At 44.4% G+C, this 25,502-nt stretch overlaps 3 protein-coding genes across 4 annotated transcripts; 2 read left to right on the top strand and 1 right to left on the bottom strand.

The window, feature by feature from the left end:
• Nucleotides 1-747: 747 nt before the first annotated feature.
• On the top strand, nt 748-9,890 carry top6bl (TOP6B like initiator of meiotic double strand breaks). Of its 2 annotated transcripts, none has more exons than XM_030368683.1 (14): nt 748-825; nt 1,031-1,163; nt 1,627-1,725; nt 1,823-1,944; nt 2,432-2,518; nt 2,781-2,836; nt 2,967-3,035; nt 3,487-3,682; nt 3,799-3,925; nt 7,825-7,977; nt 8,811-8,926; nt 9,144-9,254; nt 9,436-9,537; nt 9,642-9,890. In XM_030368683.1, the coding sequence occupies exons 1-14, from the start codon at nt 766-768 to the stop codon at nt 9,669-9,671; spliced, it is 1,461 nt and encodes a 486-aa protein (XP_030224543.1). In that variant the 5' UTR covers nt 748-765; the 3' UTR covers nt 9,672-9,890. The 2 variants fall into 2 exon arrangements, with proteins under 2 accessions (XP_030224543.1, XP_030224541.1); XM_030368681.1 differs by having other exon boundaries at nt 8,805-8,926.
• Nucleotides 9,891-10,246: 356 nt separating this feature from the next.
• On the top strand, nt 10,247-19,110 carry pola2 (polymerase (DNA directed), alpha 2). Its single transcript, XM_030368680.1, has 18 exons — nt 10,247-10,640; nt 10,758-10,882; nt 11,008-11,090; nt 11,196-11,253; nt 11,593-11,702; nt 11,852-12,051; nt 12,212-12,300; nt 13,245-13,397; nt 13,609-13,671; nt 14,535-14,586; nt 14,734-14,858; nt 14,949-14,987; nt 15,440-15,513; nt 15,614-15,716; nt 16,100-16,206; nt 17,407-17,463; nt 18,235-18,361; nt 18,746-19,110. Exons 1-18 carry the CDS (start codon nt 10,556-10,558, stop codon nt 18,896-18,898), a joined length of 1,803 nt encoding a protein of 600 aa, XP_030224540.1. The 5' UTR covers nt 10,247-10,555; the 3' UTR covers nt 18,899-19,110.
• Nucleotides 19,092-24,398, bottom strand: LOC115552728 (RNA polymerase-associated protein LEO1). The gene is made up of 8 exons (XM_030369034.1): nt 24,267-24,398; nt 23,958-24,048; nt 23,404-23,862; nt 23,158-23,296; nt 22,003-22,827; nt 21,615-21,788; nt 21,494-21,528; nt 19,092-21,386 (listed from the first exon to the last, which is right to left on the bottom strand). The coding sequence occupies exons 1-8, from the start codon at nt 24,396-24,398 to the stop codon at nt 21,280-21,282; spliced, it is 1,962 nt and encodes a 653-aa protein (XP_030224894.1). The 3' UTR covers nt 19,092-21,279.
• Between the last annotated feature and the right edge of the window lie 1,104 nt (nt 24,399-25,502).

Genomic DNA, 25,502 nt, shown 5'->3' with positions numbered 1-25,502 from the left:
TTATGTCATGTTATCTTTTTGTCCTCATGTAAATTTGTATGCTTACCTTTGAACATGTGTGAAGACTTTCAATCAATGAATCAATCACACAAGTCAAATAACCTTTTAACCAGTTTCCTAGATCTCTTGTTTAAATTATGACAGTTCCAATATTTGAAGTGTAACAGGTAACTCAGTTTAAATCATAATATATTTATTGTAAAACTCGTACGTAGTATGACATGTCACTGCATACGAAAATGTGTTTTGGAGTTTCAGATGGCATCTAAATGGCATCCAAAACGAGCTCCCATAACTCAGAGTTAAGGGCAGATGTGACGGCTGGCTAATTATAAACCCAGCTGGGACGGTAAGATGCAATGCTTTGCATCAAGGGCAATATATAATTAAATGCCTCATGCAGTGTATCTTAAGTTCTTATTGGCATCATCAAGAATATGAAGCAATACAAATTATGTCCATATATGGGTCTGTCAGCATAATAATATCTGAGACGCAAAGGACCACCATTTAGCGAATCACACTTAAACCATGTTATGTTCTGTTCAACAAGTCTGTTCAAACTTTTTTTGCAGAGTAATGTTTTTTTATTTATTTAAAACTTACTGTTAAGGCAAGTTTTATATATTTCGTTGCACTATGTGCAATGACAATAGATTCTGAAGTTGGTAAAGTAAAGAGGTCCTTTGCGTGCAGCCCTGCGCATGCGTGCCTGGCTGTGCGTAAAGAGCTGCTAGAGGCGCGAAATGCAAACACGTGACCAAAATGGGGTGGCCTTTTGGAGACGATAGAGCAGCAATGAGGATACTGAATGAGATTCAACGTGTAATATAAGTTATTCCCACACATCTTGAAACATTTACGAAAACGAATTGAAGACAATACGCATTTTCATTGTTTAGAGATTTAAAAGTGTTATTTGAAGGGACACCTGTCGAACATGTGACGTCAACTTAACGCTAACGTCACCTGGCTAACTCCTATGAGCTGTTATGGATATAAGATTTTGTTTTACGTTTTTACATTTTAGGTTATGCGGTTGATTATGCTTTTAAGAAGGCAAAGAGGATGTAAGGGGTTGAAGTCTGGAGAGGGAGGACTGATGGTCGTGCTCTGGAACAGCAAAGAATCGTACAGAGTCGACCATTGCAGGCCTTTGCTTGGTAAGCCAGCAGGGAAATATGAATTATATAGAACATATACATCCAGTGCCATGATTAGGTTTACATAATGTATGAGGTGTGTGTGTGTGTGTGTGTGCGCGTGTGTGTGTGTGTGTGTGTGTGTGTGTGGGGGGGGGGGGGGGGGGGGGTGAGATAAATACCTTTGGCCATCTAAATTCTATAATAGGACATAAAACATTTGTACATTGGTCTGGCTATTGCCAGACCAAGCTCAATCGTAGATCGCACGCTTCCCTGTCGTCATTGTGTTAAACAAGCCAATAGCGCGTGAAGGGGAAAGGCCAGCTTGGTGATTGGCTCCCGTAAAAACGTATCGGAAACAGAATGAAATGTATTGCTCTTCTCCTTGTGCAGGGCGAACTCAAATCGCCGGCAGAATGGGCGGGGCTACCCAGTCTAACATCAAACCATTCCCAGCTCACAGTTTCTAAATGGTTGGCAGATGTTTCTGGTGCTCCGATGGGAACTGATCTGGTGTTCGGGTCCATAGCAGCTGCTGGTCCGTGGTGCGAAGGGTTTGCTACGGGTAATCTCAAACCTGGTGGGTCCACACACCACAGACACACACACACTCCCACATCTATAGTGTGGATATAGTTCCTGGAACACTACACCATTTTGACCTTTGGTTTTATTAGGCTTCACAGATCTCATCCAGAAGCTGTTTCCTTCTGAAGACCAAGGTCCAGAGCCGGACCAAGAAGAGCTCTGTGGCTTCACTCACATGCACGGCCCCATCCATCTCCTTATCTCCTTTCAGGTCCCATGTTTAAAATACTATAATGGATCTCTCTTAAAGGGATGGTGTTATACCCCCAGGTGTGAGTCTGTTCAGCCGTTACAAGTACAGTCTTTTCCTGTGTTTAGGTGACATCCAATTGGCCGTGTCCACCTAGCTGTGTGCCAGATAGATAATTCTACCAGCCTACCCAGTGGGCCGTAGCAAATGTTGCTGTTCTATCCATCATACATCTAGGTGGACACACCCACTTGGGATGTCACTAAAACACAGGAAAAGTCATCTTTTCAAAAAGCTTGTATGGCTGATCACACTCACACCTGGTGGCATGATATCACTCCTTTAAATAATAAATTGTTATGATCTCTATCTTAGTAACTGACCTCTAAATAATCTCAGAAGTTCTCTTCATTTTCTGTCCACTACATTCTTGGTTATAGCCTCAGAACTGACCATATTAACATGGTTAAATATCTTTTATGGCTGCTCGTCTTTTTGAGCAATGCAGGTGAAAGTGGCGAAACAGTTTGATCGGCAGGAGTGGCCTTTTCACATAGAGGCATTCCTACACAAGCTCAGCCTGACCAATGCACGGGTATGAACAGACCTTTCTCTGATGTCAAAGCAGCATCTCAAAGTCAGAGTCAAAGTCTGCTCTATTGTACATTACTTCACATGAACCAGACATACAAAGTAATGAAAAATATGTTTCTCATTATCCAACGGTGAAAGAGATATAGTGCACAGGCACAATAGAAAACAAAATGTAACAGTGCAAAACACAGTAATAGCAGCAAAATATACAATGTATCCAGCTCATCAGTCACCAGTTATTTGACTTACCATATCTTACACAGGTGAAAATACACTTTAGCTGTAAGTCGTATCAAAAGAGGCTCCAGAGAATTTTCAGGTAGGACAGCAGTATACTATTCATTAGGATCTGCATTAAAATGTTCTATTTAATGTATGTGTCGTACACAATGTGTCAGTACTATGTTAAAAGCTAAACTGTTGTTGTATTTCTTGGTTATATTACACAGTGGGAAGATACAGTGCAAATTAACACTGAAAGATCAGTGGTCAACATTCTTGGATGTCACCTCCTCCAAGTCAGTCACTGTACTGCTACTGTACAAAACAGATGGTTTATGTTGTTTATCATTTACTCATTTACTTCAGGTCCCCTGTGGCTGTCAGTCTTCTGATTTGTTTGGTGCTTAGCAATTTTGTTGTGTTATTTATCAGTGCATTCATGGCATTTGAAGCGGGAGACTTCATTTATAATATATATTGGTCAGTGTATAATGTGGTGGATGTGTCTGTTTTGGCATAATAACAGCTAATTTAATGATCAAATGCGTTTCTATATTAGAAAATAATTTAGTTAATCAGGAAGAGACGTTAAACCTAAACCAAATCAAAGTTATATCTAGAAACATATCTTTATATAGACTTTCTATTTAGCCAGATAGAGTAACAGTTAACACTTGAGAGTCGATAAGCAAATTGTGCCTCCCACTAGAACACACAGAGCTGAATGTGTATCGTCCCCTGTGTAAGGCCTGGGGTGAGCGTGGGGGAGAGGCCTTGGTGTCACGGAGGACATCCTGTTCCCGGGGAGCGAGTGTCTCTCAGCATCCCGCCTGCAGCCATGGAGAGAGGCCTCTACGGGGAGCTCAGTCTCCAGCCGGTGGCCCTGTTAGCCCCCTGTGTGCTACAATACCCCAACCTGGCAACCCGCCTCACACACATACAAATATCCTTTGCCCTGTTATACCTGTCAGATGACGGCGGCACACACACATAAACACATGTAGACATGTGAACACACAAGCATGCACCAGGTTGTTTCTTGACTGTGTGTGTGGGCAGGTGGAGGTGTACGGTCCCAGTAACGTGCCCGTAGCCAGCCCCACAGACTTCCTCCAGCAGCTGTCGGTGCATCTGAACTGTGAGGAGCTGGGCATCGATGGCATCCTCCGCTGGAATGACCCCACTGGTAATAAGGAGCATCTAACAGACAAGATACAACAGATATGCGGCAATACCTTACAAACCATTTGCTCAGTTATTTGCAAAGACGTCCGCATTAGGTAGTGATTTATTGTGTTCCACGTGCATAACCTATTGTCCATGGCAATGACGATACTAAATATCTTATTCTTGCATTCATGAATTTCATTCATTTATTCTTTTGATTTCTCAATCGATTCCATATAGAATAGTCAATAACAAACAACCATTATAAATAGCAAAAACAACTCTCTATTATGCTTTGTTCTTAGGACGGGTAAAACCACACTTGGTTGTAGCAAGTCTTAGAGATGAACTGAACTGAAATTTGAAGTTTAGTTGATATAACAGATGTATTGTCTGCCTTTTCATTGGTACAATAACAAAAGAAGGCTGAACTTGCTAAAAGGGATTAAATTGTACGGTGAAAGTGTTACAGGGCGCCGCCATGTTGGATTTCAACAATCAGCTACGTCACTGGCATGGTAACCTACTCCTACTCTTTGGCTCGAGCAGCCATAGCAGGTAATGAGTCAGGCTCTGAGGCTCGCTGAAATGGCTACGGAAAAGCAAACAACCAGGTCTACAGGAGGATCATCTTATTGCATTGCCCCTATCTGCAGTAATGAATTATATACAAGGCAGCTGGGGTAATCATATATTTCCACAGGCTACCTTTGAATAGGAAACCAGCCCTTAATACATTTCTGGCAGCCTTAAAACTGAATAACCCTCCGATAGCCCCTGTAATGTCAATCTCCACAAGCTAGCACTCGACCATAAAGTGTATAAACTATTACTCCGACGATAGCACAGATCAGAACGCATCAAAGGAAAACGGAGGGGGAAACATCGTTTTTGCCTTGTTACTTGGTTGCTATTTATGGAGCGCTCCAGTGTCTCCGCTCGGACGTCCCTTAGTGAGAGCATGGCCACTTCCAAAACCTCTCTCTCTCGCCACACAGCATCCGAAATGCCCTATGCATGGTTATGCAACCTAATCCCACCATTAGATGGTCAAGGTTGACCGGGACTTCTCGCCAGCAGACCGATTCAATAGCAGTGTCCATGCTCCGGCACCACCTACACACACAACAGTCACACCCACACGATCCGAAGGTGGAGCTGGAGCCTGAAATTGATCCCTCTCCACCGGGTGGCAGTCGGACACTACAGGCATTTCCCTTACAGGCTGAAATGCGTAACCAGCCATATTAAAATCACTATTTTCCGCCGTGTGTGTAGAAGTGTAGAAGACGTGTAGAAGTGTAGAAGACGTTCGCGTGTCTGCAGCAACGACCTAGTCCTACCAAGCCAGTGACGTTATCGGCGCTCTAATACTAAGACGCTTTTTCCTTTGTTGCTAAAAAAAGCTATCGATAGATTTTTTTTATATTTTTTTTGTGTCATATTTTATAATGGTCATAACTAACACGTTATCGATGTTGATTATTTCAGTTCAGTTCAACTTTAAAAGGAGTGGAAAAACGATTTTTACAACGCAAGGTTAACTTAGCAAAGCAGTTGTTGCTTGTGTTTTGATTTCTCTTTAATCTGAGGTTAATGTCTACACGTAGGGATGAACGATATATCGGTATCGGCTGATGTTCGTAATTTTTTAACATAAAATTGGGCCGATGTCCACAACCGATATCCTCTAGTTGCTGTTTGTGTGTAGGGAGAGGGTAAAGGAGGTTGAGGGGGAGGGGGATTTGGCCATGTGTATAGGGGGATTATACACAGCGGATGCACTCGCAGAATGATAGTGAAAATAAAATTTGTTTGATTTGGTTGCCATGGTTATCTCTGTGTGGTCGCGGTGTTAATTAGTGATGTTGTCAGTTTACTGTTACATTAAACCATAATCAGAAAACGCGGTTATATGCTATAGGCCCTATAGTATCTGTGGTATAAAGGCTGGGACGAATTTCGAATTATAAATATGTACACTTTATGTTGAAAGTAGAGACCGTTGCAATTCCCATTGAAACGAATGGCGCAGTGATTATTTTTCAAAACGAGAGCTGGTAAATTGTGAAAAATGAATTAAATTGTAATCAGACACCGCGGTTATATGCTATAGACCCTAGAGTATCTGTGGTATAAAGGCTGGGACGAATTTCGAATTATATATATTTATTACACGGGTCTTTTCAACGTTGCGTTCACTTGCATGGGCACTTCACAACTTCCGGCGGTGAATTCTTTTTTGATAATTCATTGGCAACGGATGAATAATGACCGCTGTCAAGGTAAACAAAAGGACTTTTTGCCTTTGGTATCACTCCGCGCGTAGTCCGGTAACTTGTCAATGTAATAAGCGGGATATGTATCAACCCAATCGCTGTCGGTTGCTAAGTAGGGATGTCCGATATTGGCTTTTTTGCCGATATCCGATATGCGATATTGTCCAACTCTAAATTTTCGATTCCGATATCAGCCGATACCGATGCCGATATTTGGGTTATTTTTCCTCAAACCTAATTTAGGTAACATTACATATCTCCTGTTGTGGAATTAACTCAACATGCTTAATGTTATTGTGATGCCCCACTGGATGCATTCTTTAATGCAACAAGGCTTTCCAAATGTTAACATTGTCTGTGCAAAATAAGAAAAATACTTCAACTTAATTTAAGGGAAAAGTGCCATGTTTATTTTTATTTTTTTAATGGTCTCAGACAACAGTTTGGATTACACTCTCCCTGAGATAATCTTGACAATGCCCACAACAAATAGGGCAAACTTGACTTCACAAATGATAAAACATTGTACCTGAACAACTATGTGCAACATAGCAGTATGTTTCTTTAACTAAAACTCAATAACCTTAATTGAATAAATGCACAAATATGAGTCAATTACAATGTGCACTGTACTGCACAATTTTGAAAACATTTATTTGAGCTATAAAAAAAAAATAAAAAAAACGGTATTAAGGCAAAAAAAATCCGATACCGATAGTGACAGATATTACATTTTTATGCTAATATCGGGCCGATAATATCGGACATCTCTATTGCTAAGCGACGACGTCAACGTCTTGGGCGGACTATTTCTCTGCTGATCAACACTATGAATGCTGGTAACAAATACATTGTAAATAAATTGTTTCGTTTTGGGAAGTAGCCGTGTAATAAGCGGGATAATGTATAGAACTTTGCCGGTCATTATCGTAAAATAAGCCCCTTCATGGCGAAGCAAGACACCTCCGCTGCGCGTCGGTGTCCTGTTCGCCCTGTCGGGGCTTATTTTCTCGATAATGACCGGCGTTCTATACGTTATCCCTTACGTACACTTTATGTTGAAAGTATAGACCGTCACGATTCCCATTGAAACGAATGCCGCGGTGATTATTCCTCAAAACGAGAGAAGGTCAATTTTGAAAAATGAATTAAACTGTAATCAGACAACGTGGTTATATGCTATAGACCCCAGCGTATCTGTGGTGTAAAGGCTAAGACAAATTTCGAATTATAAATATGTACACTTTATGTTGAAAGTATAGACCATCGCGATTCCCATTGAAATGAATGGCGCGATGATTATTCTTCAAAACGAGAGCTGGTAAATTGTGAAATATTTATTAAACTGTAATCAGACAACGCGTTTATATGCTATAAACCCTAGAGTATAGGTTGGTTGGTAAAGGTTGGTTACTTATGTTTTATTGGTAGCCCTGTAACCTTGTTATTTGGAAGTTAAATACGTTCTGAAAATAAAGAAAATTCTGAAAATTGTATCATCTCATAAACCTTTTTAAAAAACATATCGATATCGGTAAATATCGGTTATCGGCCATAACAGCAAAATTAATATCTGATATCGGTATCGGCCAAAATTGTCATATCCGTGCATCCCTAGTCTACAGTATATTCCCTGCAGACCTCCAGCCGAGAGGGGGGGCCACCCTGCCAGTGGAGGCTGAGACCGGGCCAGAGGGAGGACGTAGCCTGGCCTCAGTGGAGCAGAGCCTCACACTGCTCCTCTTCCTGCACCACATGGACCCGTTTACCTCCGAGCTCTATGATGTTATAGGTGAGGGCCAGCTGCCTCTCTCACCACCGTCTCAGCCCCTCCTCCCTGATGATCCTCTCTCAATGTAAAAATAATAATAATAATACATTTAATTTAAAGGGCGCCTTTCAAGACACCCAAGGTCACCTTACAGAGCATAAAGTTATCATAAATCGTTTAAAAACAAGACATTGTGGAAAAAAAATAATAATAAATAAGAAAATAAATAAATAAAACAAAAACAAGACAAAACAAACAATCAAGACAGTGATCAGTTAGACGTTGTGTGCGAGTTTGAACATGTAGGATGTAGGATCCATAGTTCTAAATAGATGTGCTATACACTCAGAGTCCCATTGTTTTATAGTGTCACCATTAACACAGCTGTATACCATCCGTATAACTAGTGCAGCACTGGAAGCTGGAATTTAAACTAAATGGTTGCCTCGCCTGTTTTAGCCACTCTATAGAAATACGCATAAGCCTTAAAGGAGAAATCTGGTGTAAAATGGATCTCGAATATGTTTAGTATGATAACGAGTTGGAATGTTTGTTTGGGAGCAAAAAAGCGCATATAGAAGCATTCTTAAGTTGGCTGTTTTTAGCCGAATCTACCAAAACGCTATAACTTGGAACGATAGGGGCATGTTTAAAATAGCGATTTAGTTTTTACCATGAGACATGCCCCTATCGTTCCAAGTTATAGCGTTTTGGTAGAATCGGCTAAAAACAGCCAACTTAAGAATGCGTCTCGTTATCATAGCATTCCAACTCGTTATCATACTAAACATATCCCAGATCCATTTCACACCGGATTTCTCCTTTAAGTATGTGAGCCTTTCCTCCAGCTACAGAAGAGCTGTTGGAGCACCACCTGGAGGCGATACTGACCAACAATAGGCAGGCAGTGACGGCCGCGCTGCAGAGGGAGATCAAGAGCATTCTGAACGCTCACAGACGGAGAAGCAAGGCAATAATAATAATAGCTTGGACTTGTGTAGCGCCTTTCATGGTAACCAAGGTCACTTAAGGCAGGCCATCTCGGATACAAACACTAGCCACTGATGTATCGACTAACACCCTCATACTGGTGATAATGCTGTACTGTGTATGTAGGCTATGTAAAATGCATTGTGTAATGTACAGTTCAGATATTGTGTGTTTTTGGATGCTCTTTGTCATGCCAGGCCAGTGAAAGGATCTGCTCAGCCTTTGAGGTGATTTCCAGCTCTGCTCTCAGCATCGTGAGCAGCAGCAGTAACCTGGATTTCAGGGCTGCCTGCCTCAGTAACATGAGGGTAGGTCAAGCCTCATGTATAAGCCTTATGTTCGTATTATCTTCATTTATCAGCCGACATTGCTTTTAATTGTTCCCCTAGTGTCCATATAGATTTAACGTCAATAGGTTTCACATACATGAACATTCATCATCTTATCTTTGGTTGAGATGAAACCAACAAACCAACGTCTGTCCTCCAGGTGCGTGACACCCATGGGCTCTCACAGGCCCTCCGGGAGGCACAGGTGAGGGTGACCTCATGGAAGTTTGTTCCGAAGGCCAGGTGTTACCCGGTACCGCAGGTAAAGGAACATATCACAACCCCAGGCCATGAGCCAAAGGCTGTGCTCTATATCTTTACCATTCCACTTTAAAAAATGACGTATTTTTTTGATGAACTTCACAGGAAGACACGCCGACGAGGACAGAAATGTGATCCACTGACACCTGGTGGTGGTTTGGTTAATAAATATCAACAGTTTGGTGTTTCTTCAGATATATTGAAAAGATACGTTTTACATTGTATATGTTGAGTAGTTAAGTGTTAGTTGTTCTTGTTGTGTAAGTGTTTCTCGTACAAAGAGCACTGAATGCAAACAGGTCTTGTTATGCACTATATGTAGTCAGTTGAAAGAGTAAAGAGATGCCGACACTATGTACGATATCTGTCAGTGTTGTACTTTCAGAAATATTTACGCTTTGAACTTGAAGCGAACCAACCGGTAAAACAAGCTTGACGGGCATATAGGAAACTCATCCCTTTGTGTTAAGTATGGCAGGAAGGCACTGCCCGGGGCGCCCTAATGCTCACCTGGTAGAGTATGTACCATTAAGACTCACTCCTGACCAGTCCTGGGTTCGATTCCTGCCCCCCGTGGTCCTTTGCTGCATGCCCTCCCCTCTATCTCCCATAACGTCCTGACTGACTCACTGAAACGCAAAGCATAAAAAAAATTAGAAAAATAAAGCAGTGCATAAATCCGACACTAGGTGGCAGTGTTATAACTCTTCACTTCCGCCGCAGTGCTTCCGGATTATCCGTCCGACAGCGGGTTTTCGCGGTAAAATGTAAAAGACGGACACTGTATTTGTTTTGGTGTCGGTAACACTCGTCGTGCTTTTTTCTTTGTATTTCAATTTGTTATAAGCGACGTTCTTTTGTATTCAAGATACATTATCCAAGTAGTGTTAGTGGAAATTGAGTGCCTGAACGAGCGAGCCATTTCTGATATATTATCTGTCCGTTCTATAACATTAGATTAACACGAGTTCTGCTAGTCAAGATACTCTGGGTTTGTATAGTACAATTAAAACGTCACTATGTCCACCATAAATCTCGAAACGATAAAGTCTGAGCTAGAAATGTTTGGCATCGACTACGACGACGAAGCTATATTGGACAAGTGTAAGTATCATCATGTAATGCAATATGTGCGTGCTTTTTCTAATGGATATTAATATCAGGAAGATGCTATCTTAGGTCGTCTTGGTGAATAAAGTGCATTTTCTGTTCCTTTGGTAGTGTTGGAACAGTCCATCTGCAACAGACTGCAGGCCGATCAGATTATGCTGGAGTGGGTGGCTTTCAGCGTCACCAAGAGTGGACTGAAACTGAATATAGACAACCTGGAACAGTTTGAGCACGAAGTGAGTAATTGTTTACTTTTTTGTACACAAATACAAGACATCATCGTAAAACTAACATATGGATAACGCTCAGAACAAAATCACCAACAAGTATCGATGTATGAATTATCTTTTTCCAAATGCAGGTTTTAAGTAAGAAGAACAAATTGAGACAAAGCTCAAAAAAGGAGGAACCACATAATTTAACCATCCACACACTGCAAGACCTGTATCCTTTATAAACGTATACTATATATTTATATCTAATACCAGCCTTTATGAGAGCCAAACGATAGCAGCTGCATTGTTTTACGCCTTAACATATTTCCTCCAGAATTAAAGAAGAAGAAGAGCAGGATCATCTTTTGGATTCTTACTCTACCCCTGCCAAGGTGCGCTCCATTTGCCACACTTTGCTGTATTGCTCACACAATATTTTCTTTTAATATTTACTAACTAGACCAGGGTTAGGGCGGCAGTACCTCGGGAGGTAGAGTGGGTTGACTGTTAACCGGAAGGTTGCTAGTTGGATCCCCTGCTCCTCCTAGCTGAGTGTCGAGGTGTCCCTGAGCAAGACACCTCATCCTAACGGCTCCAGACAAGCTAGCTGTCGCCCTGCGTGGCTGACTCCACCGTCGGTGTGTGAATGTGTGAATGAGCGGTTGCAAGTCTCTTTTGATAAAAGCGTCAGCAAAATCCCATAAATGTTAAATGTAAATGTATGTCTACAGGGATCACAGAAACGTTCGCTGAGCACCCCGGAGCATCCCCAGTCGAAGAGGAGTGCAGCTCTGCTGGCCAGCCCAGGCCTGCTACTCTCGCCAGCCAGCTTCTCCCCCAGGTACCCTGCACAAGCATGGAAGTAAAGAGACGGGAGGAAAATATATTTCATAGAAAATATAACAACCCAAATTAAAACTACACATACTTAATGGTCACAGACTTAAGCATTCTCGTATTTTGAGGAAGGCCCCTTCTGTGTCTTTGCAGTGGAACCCCTTCCCAAAAGTACAGCCAGCGTGGAGCAAAAGGGGAGGTGGTGGTGAAGTTTGGGTCCAGCGAGGGCTCTCAGTGGGCGGGAGGAAACGGTCGAGGTGTCGGGGTGAGCCTGGAGCTCCTGGAGGGCCCTGAAGAGTCGCTCCGCTCCAGCTACAAGTTCATGTTCCAGAGGCTGAGGGATGTGCGCAATGGTGAGATTCAGAGAGGACTGTTCCGACCAACTGGTCTGACCCAAAATGTAGTGCCATTTTATCTGAGTGGCAGGTAGCAGTATAGCAACCCAGGACCAAACACCCTTGTTGTTAGTGAATTGGTGTGGGTGAATTGGTGAGTCTGGTTTGTCATCCCCAGTGCTGACAGACAAGATCGAGGAGCTTGGGGAGACGCTGAGGAATCACTTCAACATCGAGGAGTTCTCTCCCGCCGCCCTACCCGCCCAGGTATGAACGAGGCCCGACGGCTCGTAGGGAAACCGGAATCGTGGAACTTCTACAATCTGTTATGCCACGTTTACAACATAAACCGTTCATCCTTCATGCTGAACACAATGCTTTTCTGCAGAATTGCCCCAACAAATATAAAATTATCTCATATATATATATATATATATATATATATATATATATATATATATATATATTTATTGGTGGTGGGCATAGATTTTTTTTGTAATCTAGATTAATTCCAAAATTAATCTAGATTAAAATGGCAAGCGGCAAAAGATCTGTTTGTTTACCTTGACGGCGGTCAATTATACTGGGCAATGGTGATTTATCAAATATAATTCACCGCCAGAAGTTGTGAAGTGCCCATGCAAGTGAACGGAGCATAAACAAAAATAATTGACAGCTGAACGTTGGGAAGGCCCATGCAAGTGCAAGCAGTCTACAGCATTGAGAAGAGCCGTGTAATAATCCATAATAATGTAAGGTTTAGAAGTTAAATAATTGAAAGTTGTAGAATAAATTAATATAATTTATATTGGAGTTAATTTGCTAGAAATGTACTTACAATTTTTAGTCAGTTAATCATTTACATATTTATGTTTCACAATTATTACATATTTACATGTTTACATATTTAACAGTCGGGATATTCTGTTGAATCTGCCTCTGATTCCCTCACGTTTTCCTCAGTCTAAATTCTAGCTTCTGATTGGTTAGTTCAGTCACGTGATGGATCCGAACAAGGAAGTGTTTGAAAATAGATTAACAGCGATATATTTTTTATCGCGCGATAAAAGTTTCGCGTTAACGCTGATAACGGCCCACCACTAATATATATATGTATAATATTATATTTGATTGTGCAAAACAATATAAAAAGAGTCTCAAAAGGCTTGTATGGAGATCATGACCTTTTTTTTTGACCTCAACTCTTTCAGGACAGTATTACCATCCTGGGTCAGGTGTGCTGTGACAGCAAGGGGAAACTGAACGCCCAGTCAGTGGTGTTGGAGGCGGGGCCAGAGCATGGGGCCCAGCTGGTGCCTGTGGACCTATCGGAGCTCAAGGAATACTCCTTATTTCCTGGTCAGGTGAGACACCTTTCAAATTTCTCCATGGACCCTTTTGATGATGATACATTATGATATATTATTGTTATATACTATAGGTTGAGTTTCTGTCAGGCTTCCTCAAGGTCCTATTACATTGAACAGGGATTACACAGTGTGATTGTCTATAAGATGAATGTAGTGTAGATACTCCCCTGTCTAGCTCCTCCTCCGGGTTTCTCTCTCTCCTTAGGTGGTGGTGATGGAGGGGTTGAACACCACAGGAAGGAGGCTGGTGGCGTCCAAGCTCCACGAGGTGAGTGGCTGTCTAATATCTCGGGGGATTTCATTGTCTGGAAACGATGGAGCTATAACTGTAGCTACAAGTTCAACCCCTAGATGATGCTAATGGGAAAAAGGCATAGTGGCCGGTTTTCTAAGACCCCTGGTTCTTTGTTGACCTTGTCTAAGTCTAGATGTAAATCATACATTGTTTTTGTTCAACAAAGTTTCACAAAAACAAGAGACTGAGGCGCGAGCTGTTAGAACTGTTGAATGTTACATTTCCTCGTTATTAGCTTTGTGGTGAAGGGTTTATAGCCTCAACCGACAGAACTTGCAAGATGAGGTCAAAGTGGAATTCATGTTCAGTTGACGGCCCCTTTCCACGTAATATCGTAAAGAGCACTTCATTTTGATTCAGAAGTGAATGCTTCTACTGCGGTCTAATCCGGTCAAAACGCCCCCTCCTCCCACTGTCCCTCGTCACTTATTGAAATGATGCTTTGTAGTCAGATCTCCGAATTAGCAAACTGCCTAAAGCACTGCCTTTGGTGGGTTAACACAGAATTTAAACTATTGGAGAAAACGACCCAGTCAGGGCAGTTTGTTTAAGCTAACCCGGGTTGGAGCAATGCAAAAGTGCAGCAATTTCAGCGACTAAACTCTTGTTTGAAATATAATGGAAATCAATTCAAACCTTGCCATAGACAAGGTCAACTTTAACCTGGGCCCTGGAATCCAAGGCCATATCCATATCTATTTCATTTTATTATTTCATTTTATTGTATTTTAAGCACTTTGAGTCTGCCTCGGGTATGAAAACTGCTATATTAATAAAGTTGCCTTGCCTAAAGGATATGTTTTAATATGAACTTGAACTTATTGTTGTTTTGGTAGGGACTTCCCCTTCCTTTCTACACACCTGAGGTGAAGCAGGAAATGGATGAAGGTAAGCGGCGGTATCTAGGTACAGATCTAAGTGCAACAGCATGAACTGCTCTGTTTTAACTAGTAGTAGACGGTGTAAACTTACACTTGCTTTACTCCTTTCCCACTTAATAACATACAACTGAGACTCACACACTAACGTGTTTAGTTCCAGAGCCGGTGAGCGTGTTGGTGGCCTGTGGGCCGTACACGCCGTCCGACAGTCTGACCTTTGACCCCCTGCTGGACCTGATCTCGGTCATCGTCAGGGACCGCCCAGACGTCTGTGTGCTGGTAAATTAAAAATAATAAAATACAGACGCTGTTCTGTTGATGCAATTGTTCGACTTGTTCTTAAACTCTCCTGTTTCTGCGTCCTTCCAGCTGGGCCCGTTCGTGGACGCTAAGCATGAGCAGATAGAGGTATGTGTTCCTGTGTGTCTCTGGGGGCTCCGTGCCCGCCCATGTGTGTGTATATTACTCTCCAGATGGGCACTCCTCCGCTCTGACAGCCCAACCCCTTCATATCCACAGGAGAGTCATTACTGGAGCTGGCCTTCCCCGCACTGCGTCAATTATCTCTCATTCAATATTAAAGGACTGTTACCTTTCACGCCTGAGCTTTTCTGGAGGCCTGCTCATCAAATTGTGCTTCATTCTGTGGAAAGTGCTTCACAGCCGTGTTTTGAGTGGTGCTCAATATCCACACTCCTCAGGGAGTATGTCAAAAGGCTTTTCAATATCCGTTACGGATGAGAATGTGTGCTGTGCTGGATGAGGATGGCACTGAAGCTTAAATTCTGCGTGTTATCCGTGATATGTTAAAAGCGAGTACTGAATTTACATCGCCTTACTAAAGACATTTTCTCTCACAGAAAGCCCAGGTCACCGAGACGTTTGAGGCCATCTTCACCAGGTGTGTGGAGAGCATCGTAGAAGGCACCAAAAGGTAGGATTCACCATAAACCGTTCATCCATCATGCTGAACACAATAATGCTGCAGTGATCCGAGTGGTCCTGAGCGTTAACCCTGACCCTCTGGCCTGCAGTGTGGGATGTCGTCTGGTGTTTGTGCCGTCCCAGAGAGACGTCCACCACCACCCCATCTACCCCCAGCCCCCCTTCAGCCTGCCCGACCTCTGCAAGGACCAGGTGAGCGCCCCCGCCCTCACACCTCAGGGCCCTCCCCCTCCAGCCGTCACACCTCTTGCCCCTCCCAATTACACCTCAGGCCCCTCCCCCCCCGTGCCACGACACACCTCTGGCCCCTTCCTCCTCCAATGTCACACATCGGGCCCTTCCCCCGTCACAACTCGGGCCCCTCCCGTCAAAACTCTGACCCTCCCCCCGCTCACCTTATGCCCCTCCCCCCTCCCCGTCACGACTCTCATATATCCTCTTAGATCTTTGTTTGAATGGGTCGTACATCTCTCATGTATCCTCCTCTGGAATGCATGTTGGCCTCTATCGTTGGGTTAGTCCTGATGGTGTGCTGATGGTGTCCTGATGGTGTCCTGTTCCCTGTGTCGCTGCAGCGTGTGACCATGGCCCCCGACCCCTGCACCCTGCTGGTGGAGGGCGTTGCCCTGGGGCTGACCTCCACAGACATCCTGTTCCACATGGGAGCCGAGGAGATCAGCTGGTGAGCAGATGCTTCAGCCTGAGGTTCACGCCATGATCATCCTCAGCACACACTACTCATCACCGACTCATCACATCACCGACTCACCCTCATCACCGACTCATCACATCACCGACTCACCCTCATCACCGACTCATCACATCACCGACTTACCCTCATCACCGACTCACCCTCATCACCAACTCACCCTCATCACAGACTCACCCTCAACACCCACTCACCCTCAACACCCACTCACCCTCACCAACTCAACATCAACTTACCCTCAACAACTCCCCCATCACCAACTCAACATCAACTCACACTCACCATCAACATCAACGCACCCTCAACACCAACTCACCCTCACCAACTCACCCTCACCCCATCACCAACTCAACATCAACTCACCCTCATCACCAACACACCCTCAACACCAACTCACCCTCAACACCAACTCACCCTCAACACCAACTCACCCTCAACACCAACTCACCCTCAACACCAACTCACCCTCACCACCAACTCACCCTCACCACCAACTCACCCTCACCACCAACTCACCCTCAACACCAACTCACCCTCAACACCAACTCACCCTCAACACCAACTCACCCTCAACACCAACTCACCCTCAACTCACCTTCAACATCAACTCACCCTCATCACCAACTCACCCTCATCACCAACTCACCCTCAACACCAACTCACCCTCAACACCAACTCACCCTCAACACCAACTCACCCTCAACACCAACTCACCCTCAACACCAACTCACCATCACCAACTCACCCTCACCCCATCACCAACTCACCCTCACCATCACCAACTCACCCTCACCCCATCACCAAATCACCCTCACCCCATCACCAAATCACCCTCACCCCATCACCAAATCACCCTCAACATCCACTCACCCTCATCACCAACTCATCAACTATCCTCATTATCAAATTCTCCTCATTATCAACTCTTCACCAACTCACCCTCATCAACTCATCCTTAATGGGTTCTGGGTTAGAGATCTTCATCGCTATCCCAACCCTAGTGCTGGATGCATTTGTACATTTTCTAAGAACCGCAAATAATATTTTATTCACTTATCTCTCCCTCTTATTATCGGCCTCTGATCTCTTTAAGTGATCTATTCAAAAGGATCCATTAATGATAATAACTGTAGTTGTTGTTCTGTGTAATAACGATATTGTTTTGATCTTCAGCGCTCCTGGCTCCGACCGATTCTCACGCATTTTGAAGCACCTGCTGACTCAGAGAAGGTAAGTGTACGATCAATAGGTCAATTAGTGAAGCTCCAGCTTTCCCTTCGATGCATACCTCATCAAATATCCACAAAAAGAATCCACCGGACCACGACGTGTGAAGTTTTAAAGGTTTACTTGTCATAGGCAAATAAAAAAATCCTTTTCTACAATATGAGGTTATGATTTGAGGTGAGAGATGGAGAGAGAGGTCAAAAAACTGTGTGGCTCCATGCTTGTTATTCCTGTCTGTCACAGGTAGTTAACACAACAAAGTTCCTCCCACACTTCAAAATGAAGTAACAAAATGTGCGCATACACCAAAAATAATACAAGTGAATTTCAAAATAAAATTCAATATATTCGAAATTACCACAATTGACTATTATATTATCTCACTTACGAAAATCCAAACATTATCATAAAATATGAACTTAAATAAAGCAAATGGGCATTTAGGCTCCTACAGTACAAAAAACCAAAGACAGAATGGCAGTAACACCGGGGGCTTTTAGTTTTTGAAACACCTGTTGACTCAGAGAAGGTAAGAATAACCAAAGACATCAGAATGACAAAAAACACTGGGGGCTTTTATTTTGAAAAACCTGACTCAGAAGGTAAGATTAACCAAAGACATCAGAACGACGGTGAGACGGGGGGCTTTTATTTTGAAACGCCTGTTGACTCAAGAGCAGGTAAGATTGCAGGAATAACCAAAATCCTCAGACTACAGTTAGACGGGGGCTTTTATTTTGAAGCTGTATTAACGGACCGCCTGTGGTTGTACAGCTACTACCCACTCTACCCCCCCGTGGAGGACATGAACATGGACTACGAGAAGTTCCAGAGCTACGGCCAGATGCCCCTCACCCCCGACGTGCTGGTGGTCCCCTCGGAGCTGCGCTACTTCATCAAGGTACGAACGCCGCTCCTCGTACCGCTACAGAGACCCACCTGCCTTCTGCCCCTAAACAGGCCCTCAAAACCACCTCCTCAAGGCCGCTTTCACTACATAAGCTCCTTCCCTTCTCCCCCCTTCCTCCTCTTAACTATTCCTAGTTTTAACTACCTCTTTCAGTTTTTTAGCTACCTATTTTATTTTATCTTTTACTTATATACATGCTTGGTAAATTATTTTATTGTGTTCACTCTGTAAAGCGTCATTGAGTATTTAGAAAAGCGATATATATGTGTTTAATGTATGTCATGTTGTTATTATTATTACTACTGAGGGTTAAGTAGACGCTGAGGTTTTTTCTTACTGCACAACAACCTCATTCATGTAAACCTTCTCCTCTAGGAGGTGATTGGCTGCGTGTGTGTCAATCCCGGCCGTCTGACCAAGGGCCAGGTGGGCGGGACCTACAGCCGGCTGCTGATCCAGCGCAGCAGTCAGTCAGAGGACGGGCAGAGGGCCAGCCCGTGTCTAACCTGTCAGGTGGTGAAGATCTAAGGAGGGTTTCAGAAGGTTCTGGTTCAGGGAGGGCCCCACGGTGGAGGCAGAGGAAGGTGTGCCGATGTAAAAAGAAGGAAGACTGTAACTGAATTAATGCCGGATATTTTTTTTTTGTTATATAAAACTGAATTAAATTTGAGGCCACACCGATCTGTGCCGTGTTGTACATCGATCCAAATCGTTTATTTTTCAATAAATTATTTTCTTTACTTGTTCTGTTTTTCTTTGAGATACCACAACTGTGGTAAAAGACATGCTTACAGTATGTCTCCCAAAAAAATGTATCTTTGTCTCAGGTGGCCAGGTGAACAGGACGTAAACTGTTTATTTATTTATCTGATAATGCTGGATGCTAAGGTAAACCCACATAAGTATGGAAGTACTATCATAAATCTAAATCATAGCATATATACAGATCCTTCTCAAAAAAATAGCATATTGTGATAAAGTTCATTCTTTTCCGTAATGTAATGATAAAAATTTAACTTTCATATATTTTAGATTCATTGCACACCAACTGAAATATTTCAGCTCTTTTATTGTTTTAATACTGATGATTTTGGCATACAGCTCATGAAAACCCAAAATTCCTATAAAAAAATTTGCATATCATGAAAAGGTTCTCTAAACGAGCTATTAACCTAATCATCTGAATCAACGAATTAACTCTAAACACCTGCAAAAGATTCCTGAGGCTTTTAAAAACTCCCAGCCTGGTTCATTACTCAAAACCGCAATGATGGGTAAGACTGCCGACCTGACTGCTGTCCAGAAGGCCATCATTGACACCCTCAAGCAAGAGGGTAAGACACAGAAAGAAATTTCTGAGCGAATAGGCTGTTCCCAGAGTGCCGTATCAAGGCACCTCAGTGGGAAGTCTGTGGGAAGGAAAAAGTGGCAGAAAACGCTGCACGACGAGAAGAGGTGACCGGACCCTGAGGAAGATTGTGGAGAAGGGCCGATTCCAGACCTTGGGGGACCTGCGGAAGCAGTGGACTGAGTCTGGAGTAGAAACATCCAGAGCCACCGTGCACAGGCGTGTGCAGAAAATGGGCTACAGGTGCCGCATTCCCCAGGTCAAGCCACTTTTGAACCAGAAACAGCGGCAGAAGCTCCTGACCTGGGCTACAGAGAAGCCGCACTGGACTGTTGCTCAGTGGTCCAAAGTACTTTTTTCGGATGAAAGCAAATTTTGCATGTCATTCGGAAATCAAGGTGCCAGAGTCTGGAGGAAGACTGGGGAGAAGGAAATGCCAAAATGCCTGAAGTCCAGTGTCAAGTACCCACAGTCAGTGATGGTCTGGGGTGCCATGTCAGCTGCTGGTGTTGGTCCACTGTGTTTTATCGAGGGCAAGGTCAATGCAGCTAGCTACCAGGAGATTTTGGAGCACTTCATGCTTCCATCTGCTGAAAAGCTTTATGGAGATGAAGATTTCATTTTTCAGCACGACCTGGCACCTGCTCACAGTGCCAAAACCACTGGTAAATGGTTTACTGACCATGGTATTACTGTGCTCAATTGGCCTGCCAACTCTCCTGACCTGAACCCCATAGAGAATCTGTGGGATATTGTGAAGAGAAAGTTGAGAGACGCAAGACCCAACACTCTGGATGAGCTTAAGGCCGCTATCGAAGCATCCTGGGCCTCCATAAGACCTCAGCAGTGCCACAGGCTGCCAAAATCATCAATATTAAAACAATAAAAGGCTTGAACTACTTCAGTTGTGTGTGTACATTACAGAAAATAATTAACTTTATCACAATATGCTAATTTTTTGAGAAGGACCTGTACTATAACACTATAAAATGTTAGATAATGAGGGTAGAAAGATGGCGCTCTACCACAGAGTCCCTTTCTCTGTGCTGGGTCGTTGGGGACATGAGAGGCCAGAGGGGTGAATCTGCCTTTAACACCTCCACCAGCGCCAGCTGGGGTCCGGTCCAAGGATAGACCAGCCCTGCTTGGCTTCTAGAGAAGCCAGTATTGCTATGCAAGTAACCATAGCGCTCTTTGAAGAATAGATTACTTCAAAGCTGAAGCAAAAAATACATTTCTATAGAGATTAAAATTTGTGACATTTACATTTAGGTCATTTAGCAGACGCATTTAACCAAAGCAATATCGGTTAATGCATACATTCACACCGGCGGTGGAGTCAACCATGCAAGGCGACAGCCAGCTCGTCAGGAGCAGTTAGGGTTAGGTGTCTTGCTCAGGGACACCTCTACATTCAGCTAGGAGGAGCCGGGGATCAAACTAGCAACCTTCCGGTTATTAGCCAACCTGCTCTACCTCCACTAAGCCGACCCAATTAAAAACCTTTCTATGATCAAAAGGCACTTGCCATTGGTCTGATGTGTTTAGTATCGTACTGCTGTCAATCATAGAAGTGGTCAAACTCATCATCTGTGTCCTCAGCCTTCTGGACCCGTTTGTCTGACTGCTCCAACAAAGACTCCTCAATCTGGGGGTCTTCTTTTACCACTGGAAAGAATATCACTCGTTAGAGATGGCTTACCAGGGGAAGATTCAGTATTTAACAGTAAAACTTGTCCTCTTCTATGGGGGGTAGTTTGGGAACTTAAAAATACCTTTTGTTTTGTTGAGGGATTTCAGTTCATTCTCTCTGAAAGACAAACTTTATACATTATACAACGTATAAAGATGTGTGGTTGCTGGTTAGCGTGAAGGAATAAGCAGGACGCCACTCACTGTTTACTCTCCGTCTCCGCTCGAGGTGCGACGAGACGTTCAATGTCCTCGCCCTCCTCTTCCTCACTGTCTGAGCTCTCCACTGAGCCATCTCCTCCAGTCCCCTCTCCCTCCTCTTCCTCCTCCCGACTGTTGGCCTCTTCCTCCTCAGAAACACTTTGTACCTTTATAGATCTGGGTTAGGGTTAGTTTTCCATTTAGTTTTCCACGCTGTCCTAAGCATCATCTTTTAAAGGGGTGATATAATGCCACCAGGTGTGAGTGAAAAAATTGCAATATCAAAGCAAAGGCAGACATCAAGGCAAGAGTCAAGACTCCGGCCTCAGCCTTTTGAGCCAGCAGCACGATGCGTTTGTTGTTATCGTTACTTATACAGGCCGATCCTCACCTGTGTTCCTGCGGTAAGACGATGCTGTCATCTGAATCTGTTTCCTCCGGCTCCCCTTCCTGTGGCTGACAAATGCACACTCCTCCCCCGCCTCCATCCTCTTCCTCATCCAGCTCCTTCCCATCATCATCTACCTCGGCCTGACGTTCCTTATTCTCCGGTTCCTCTTTGGCCCGCAACATGGCGTCACCTTCACTCTCACTGTCAGAGGACCCCGTCTGCTCCCGGCCTTCCTCTTCTCCACTGGCCTCCGACTCCTGCCCTTCATCGTCCTCTCCTCTTTCCTCTTTATCCTCCTCTCTGTGTGATTCCTCCTCATCCTCTTCCTCCTGTTCCTCGATCAGGCGGTTTTCTTCATCCTCACTACTAGAGTCTTCATCGGTGTGTTTGGCGTCTTCGTCGGTTCCCCCCTGGTCTCCCTGGACGTCGGCTGCCTCCTCTCCAGTTCTCTGCGCATCTGTGGTCAGATCTTGTCTACTCTTCTCTTTAACACTTACAGAGTCTTTCTGCTGTCCGCATTCCTTCCTGCTTCCCTCTGATTGGTCCGTTGGATCCTCATCCTCTGTCGTGTGACTGGAGGAATCTCCCGCCGCGCTCTGGGATTTCACTCTGAGGGTTCTGCAGCTCTTCTCTTGGTGACTCCCCGATTGGTCCGGGTCACTTTGTGTATTCTTCTCCGCTCTCCGCTCGCAGACGGACATTCCCCCACGTCTGCTTTCTGTCTCTGATGGCGTGCCGCTGTATGGTCCTCTGGTCGCTCTCTGCCCTCTGGTCGTAGTGGGGGGGATGAAGACCTCAGAGTCTGACCTTGAGGCTCCAGCAGACCTACAGGGAGGATATCAGAGTCGGTTGGTCGTTGAATTGAAACACGGACCGTGGAGGAGGTTACTATAGTTAGAGGATTGTTGGTGTATTGGTATGGTAGATTATCTATTGTATTACGCATTTTAAGGTAAGGGAAAAGATAAGAAGTAAGGTAGTAGTTCAGTAAGATGGTAAAGACCATAGCAAATATGTACTAAATGAGTAGGTGGGTTGGTTTGTACTAATACGTTTTTAACAACTTGATGGGCTGATATAAAATGAACCAGTTGTTTGTATGTTTTTATGTCTGGGGCATTAGTATTGGAAATAGGAGCTGTGAATGGAACATACTCCTGGGAGCTGCTCTTTCTGTCTGAACTGCTGGGCTGTCTTCCCTCCTTCCTTCTCCTCCTCCTCTCTCCTTGGCTCCTTCCATCTCCAGAATCCCTGCTGCCATCACTGCTCTCTCCGTGGGCACTGGACATACGGACTGTAAATACACACACACACACTTTTTTTTTTTATCACATCCTACTATTTTACTGATGGATTAATAAAGTATTGTCTCTTTTGACCTTATATTACTGTAATGTTTACCTGGTTTAATGTCCAGCTCTTGGGGCGAGCTTTTGCCTCCACCTTTTCTGTTTTCTCCCCATGTCTCTGCATCGGGTTCCCCACCTGCCCCAGCCTCGGCCCCCCCGCCCAGCACCCGACCCCAACCTGACGGCCCTGCCAAGGCCCCTGGAGCCCCGGGCGCCTGGAGGCCTGGAGGGGACCCCACCTCACTGGACACCGAGGGGGGGGTCCCGTTGGTCTGAGGGGCCCCCCGCGGCGGAGGCCCTGTCTGGGGAGATGTTTGGTGGTGAACCGGGGATGGGCGAGGTGGCGGGAACACGGTGGGTGAAGGAAAGCATAAGGCATCATGGGACGTGTGAGCCTGAGTGAGCCAAGATGAGGAGGGCATCGTTTGGGGGACGAAGGCCTCCGGGCGGCCATGTGCTCTGCAGAACGCCTCGGGCTCAGACGTTGCTCTCTGAGGCCAATGGGTGTTTTCTAGAAGACGGTTATAAATACAGGTTTAGTAAAAGCTGAGTGTGTGTGCCTGGAGGCTGGCAGGGTGTTGTACGTTCCATGTGACAAATGGTTACCTCGGGGGGGGGGGAAGCGCTCTCTAGTGAAGGATGCGGTCACATGTTCCTCTTCCCTCTTCAGTAAGTCTTTCAGAAGCGCTTCCAGCCTCTGCAAGAAGAGGTTGGGCTTTTACTCCATAGATGACTGATAAGACTACAGAGCATCATCTGTAAGGAAGGTCAGGAATGATCTACACAGGATCAACTTTAACACAAGCCAGGCGGCACAATTCCCTTGAGCAGACTAGACTCTCAACAATGACTATAGACATGGAACACGTATTGCTCAGGGGTTCAAAGCAGCGGTTTAAACTCAAGTTCCGGAACCTTCTTTTCTGCACGCTGGGTATGGTCCTTCAGCTGCTGGTGCCAGCGTGGGGAGTTCTCCTCAAGGTACCTCTGATACTCCAGCTGCGGGGGGTCAAAGTTCAACGGATTTATGAAAGAGCCCAACGACATATAATAGAGGGATTAAGTCTGCTTGCAAGACTGCGTCATGTTAGCCCATCATGAACCAGTGCTTAACCTGCATTAATCCACCAATAAAAGCGATCCCCACACACAAACACACACACACACACACACACACACACACACACACACACACACACACACACAGACACACACACACACACACGCACATAAACACACACACACAAACACACACACCACCACAATAAAGCTGACCCACATTCTTGTAGGCCAGTAAATATCACAAACCAAATGTCAACGTGTATCATTTATTTTTATATTTAATTTTAACTTTCATACATATTTCCATGTGAAGGCCTGCCTATGGTATTTGGTAATGAGGTACTTTCCATTCAAAATAAATCGTACTAACTGAGCAAACAAGAATGTGTGCGTGCGTGCCTGCGTGTGTGTGCGTGCTGGTGTGTTGTCCAGTCCCCCCTCACCCTGAGGGTGTTCATGGTGGCGGTGTGGGCCACCATCTCCCCCAGTGTGGCCTCGGCCCTCTGGAAGTCCTGCAGCAGCTGCTGGTTGCGCCGCCGGGCCCGTCCCTCACGCTCCGTCAGCTCCTGACACCGCCGCTGCAGACGCATCGCCCTGCTGCAACAACACCCCCCGAGTTACCATCAAAAGGTTTGAATCATAATGCCCACATGCCCGCACCCCTACCCACTCACTCATGACATACCATTCAGAATTTTGAAGAAATAGATCCCGTGTGTAATAGGGTAAGCTTACAATCACAACAGAGACTCTGAAATTGGAGGGTGTTTGTCTGTGTCTGTGAGTACTTACAGGAGTTTGTGCATGTTGTAGTGTATTTACAGGTGTTTGTGTGTACTAACAGGTATTTGTGTGTGTCTGTGTGTACTTAAAGGTGTTTGTGTGTGTTGTTGTGTACTTACACATGTTTATGTGTCGTTGTGTACTTACAGGTGTTGTTCCCGTTGGAGCTTCAAGACGTCACAATGCAGTTGCATCCTGCGGTTCTCACTGTTCAGGAAGTATGAATGAATAAATTCAGAAATGTCAGACTGTAAGTCAGATAAGTAAAAAGATATGAAGGAATCGCCACTGTCAACCATTGAATTA

This window comes from Gadus morhua, chromosome 10 (genome assembly GCF_902167405.1).
Source record: "Gadus morhua chromosome 10, gadMor3.0, whole genome shotgun sequence".
In the NCBI taxonomy this organism is placed as follows: domain Eukaryota; kingdom Metazoa; phylum Chordata; class Actinopteri; order Gadiformes; family Gadidae; genus Gadus; species Gadus morhua.
The sequence above is the reverse complement of the archived record's forward strand: the minus strand, read 5'-3'. Positions and strand labels throughout refer to the sequence as shown.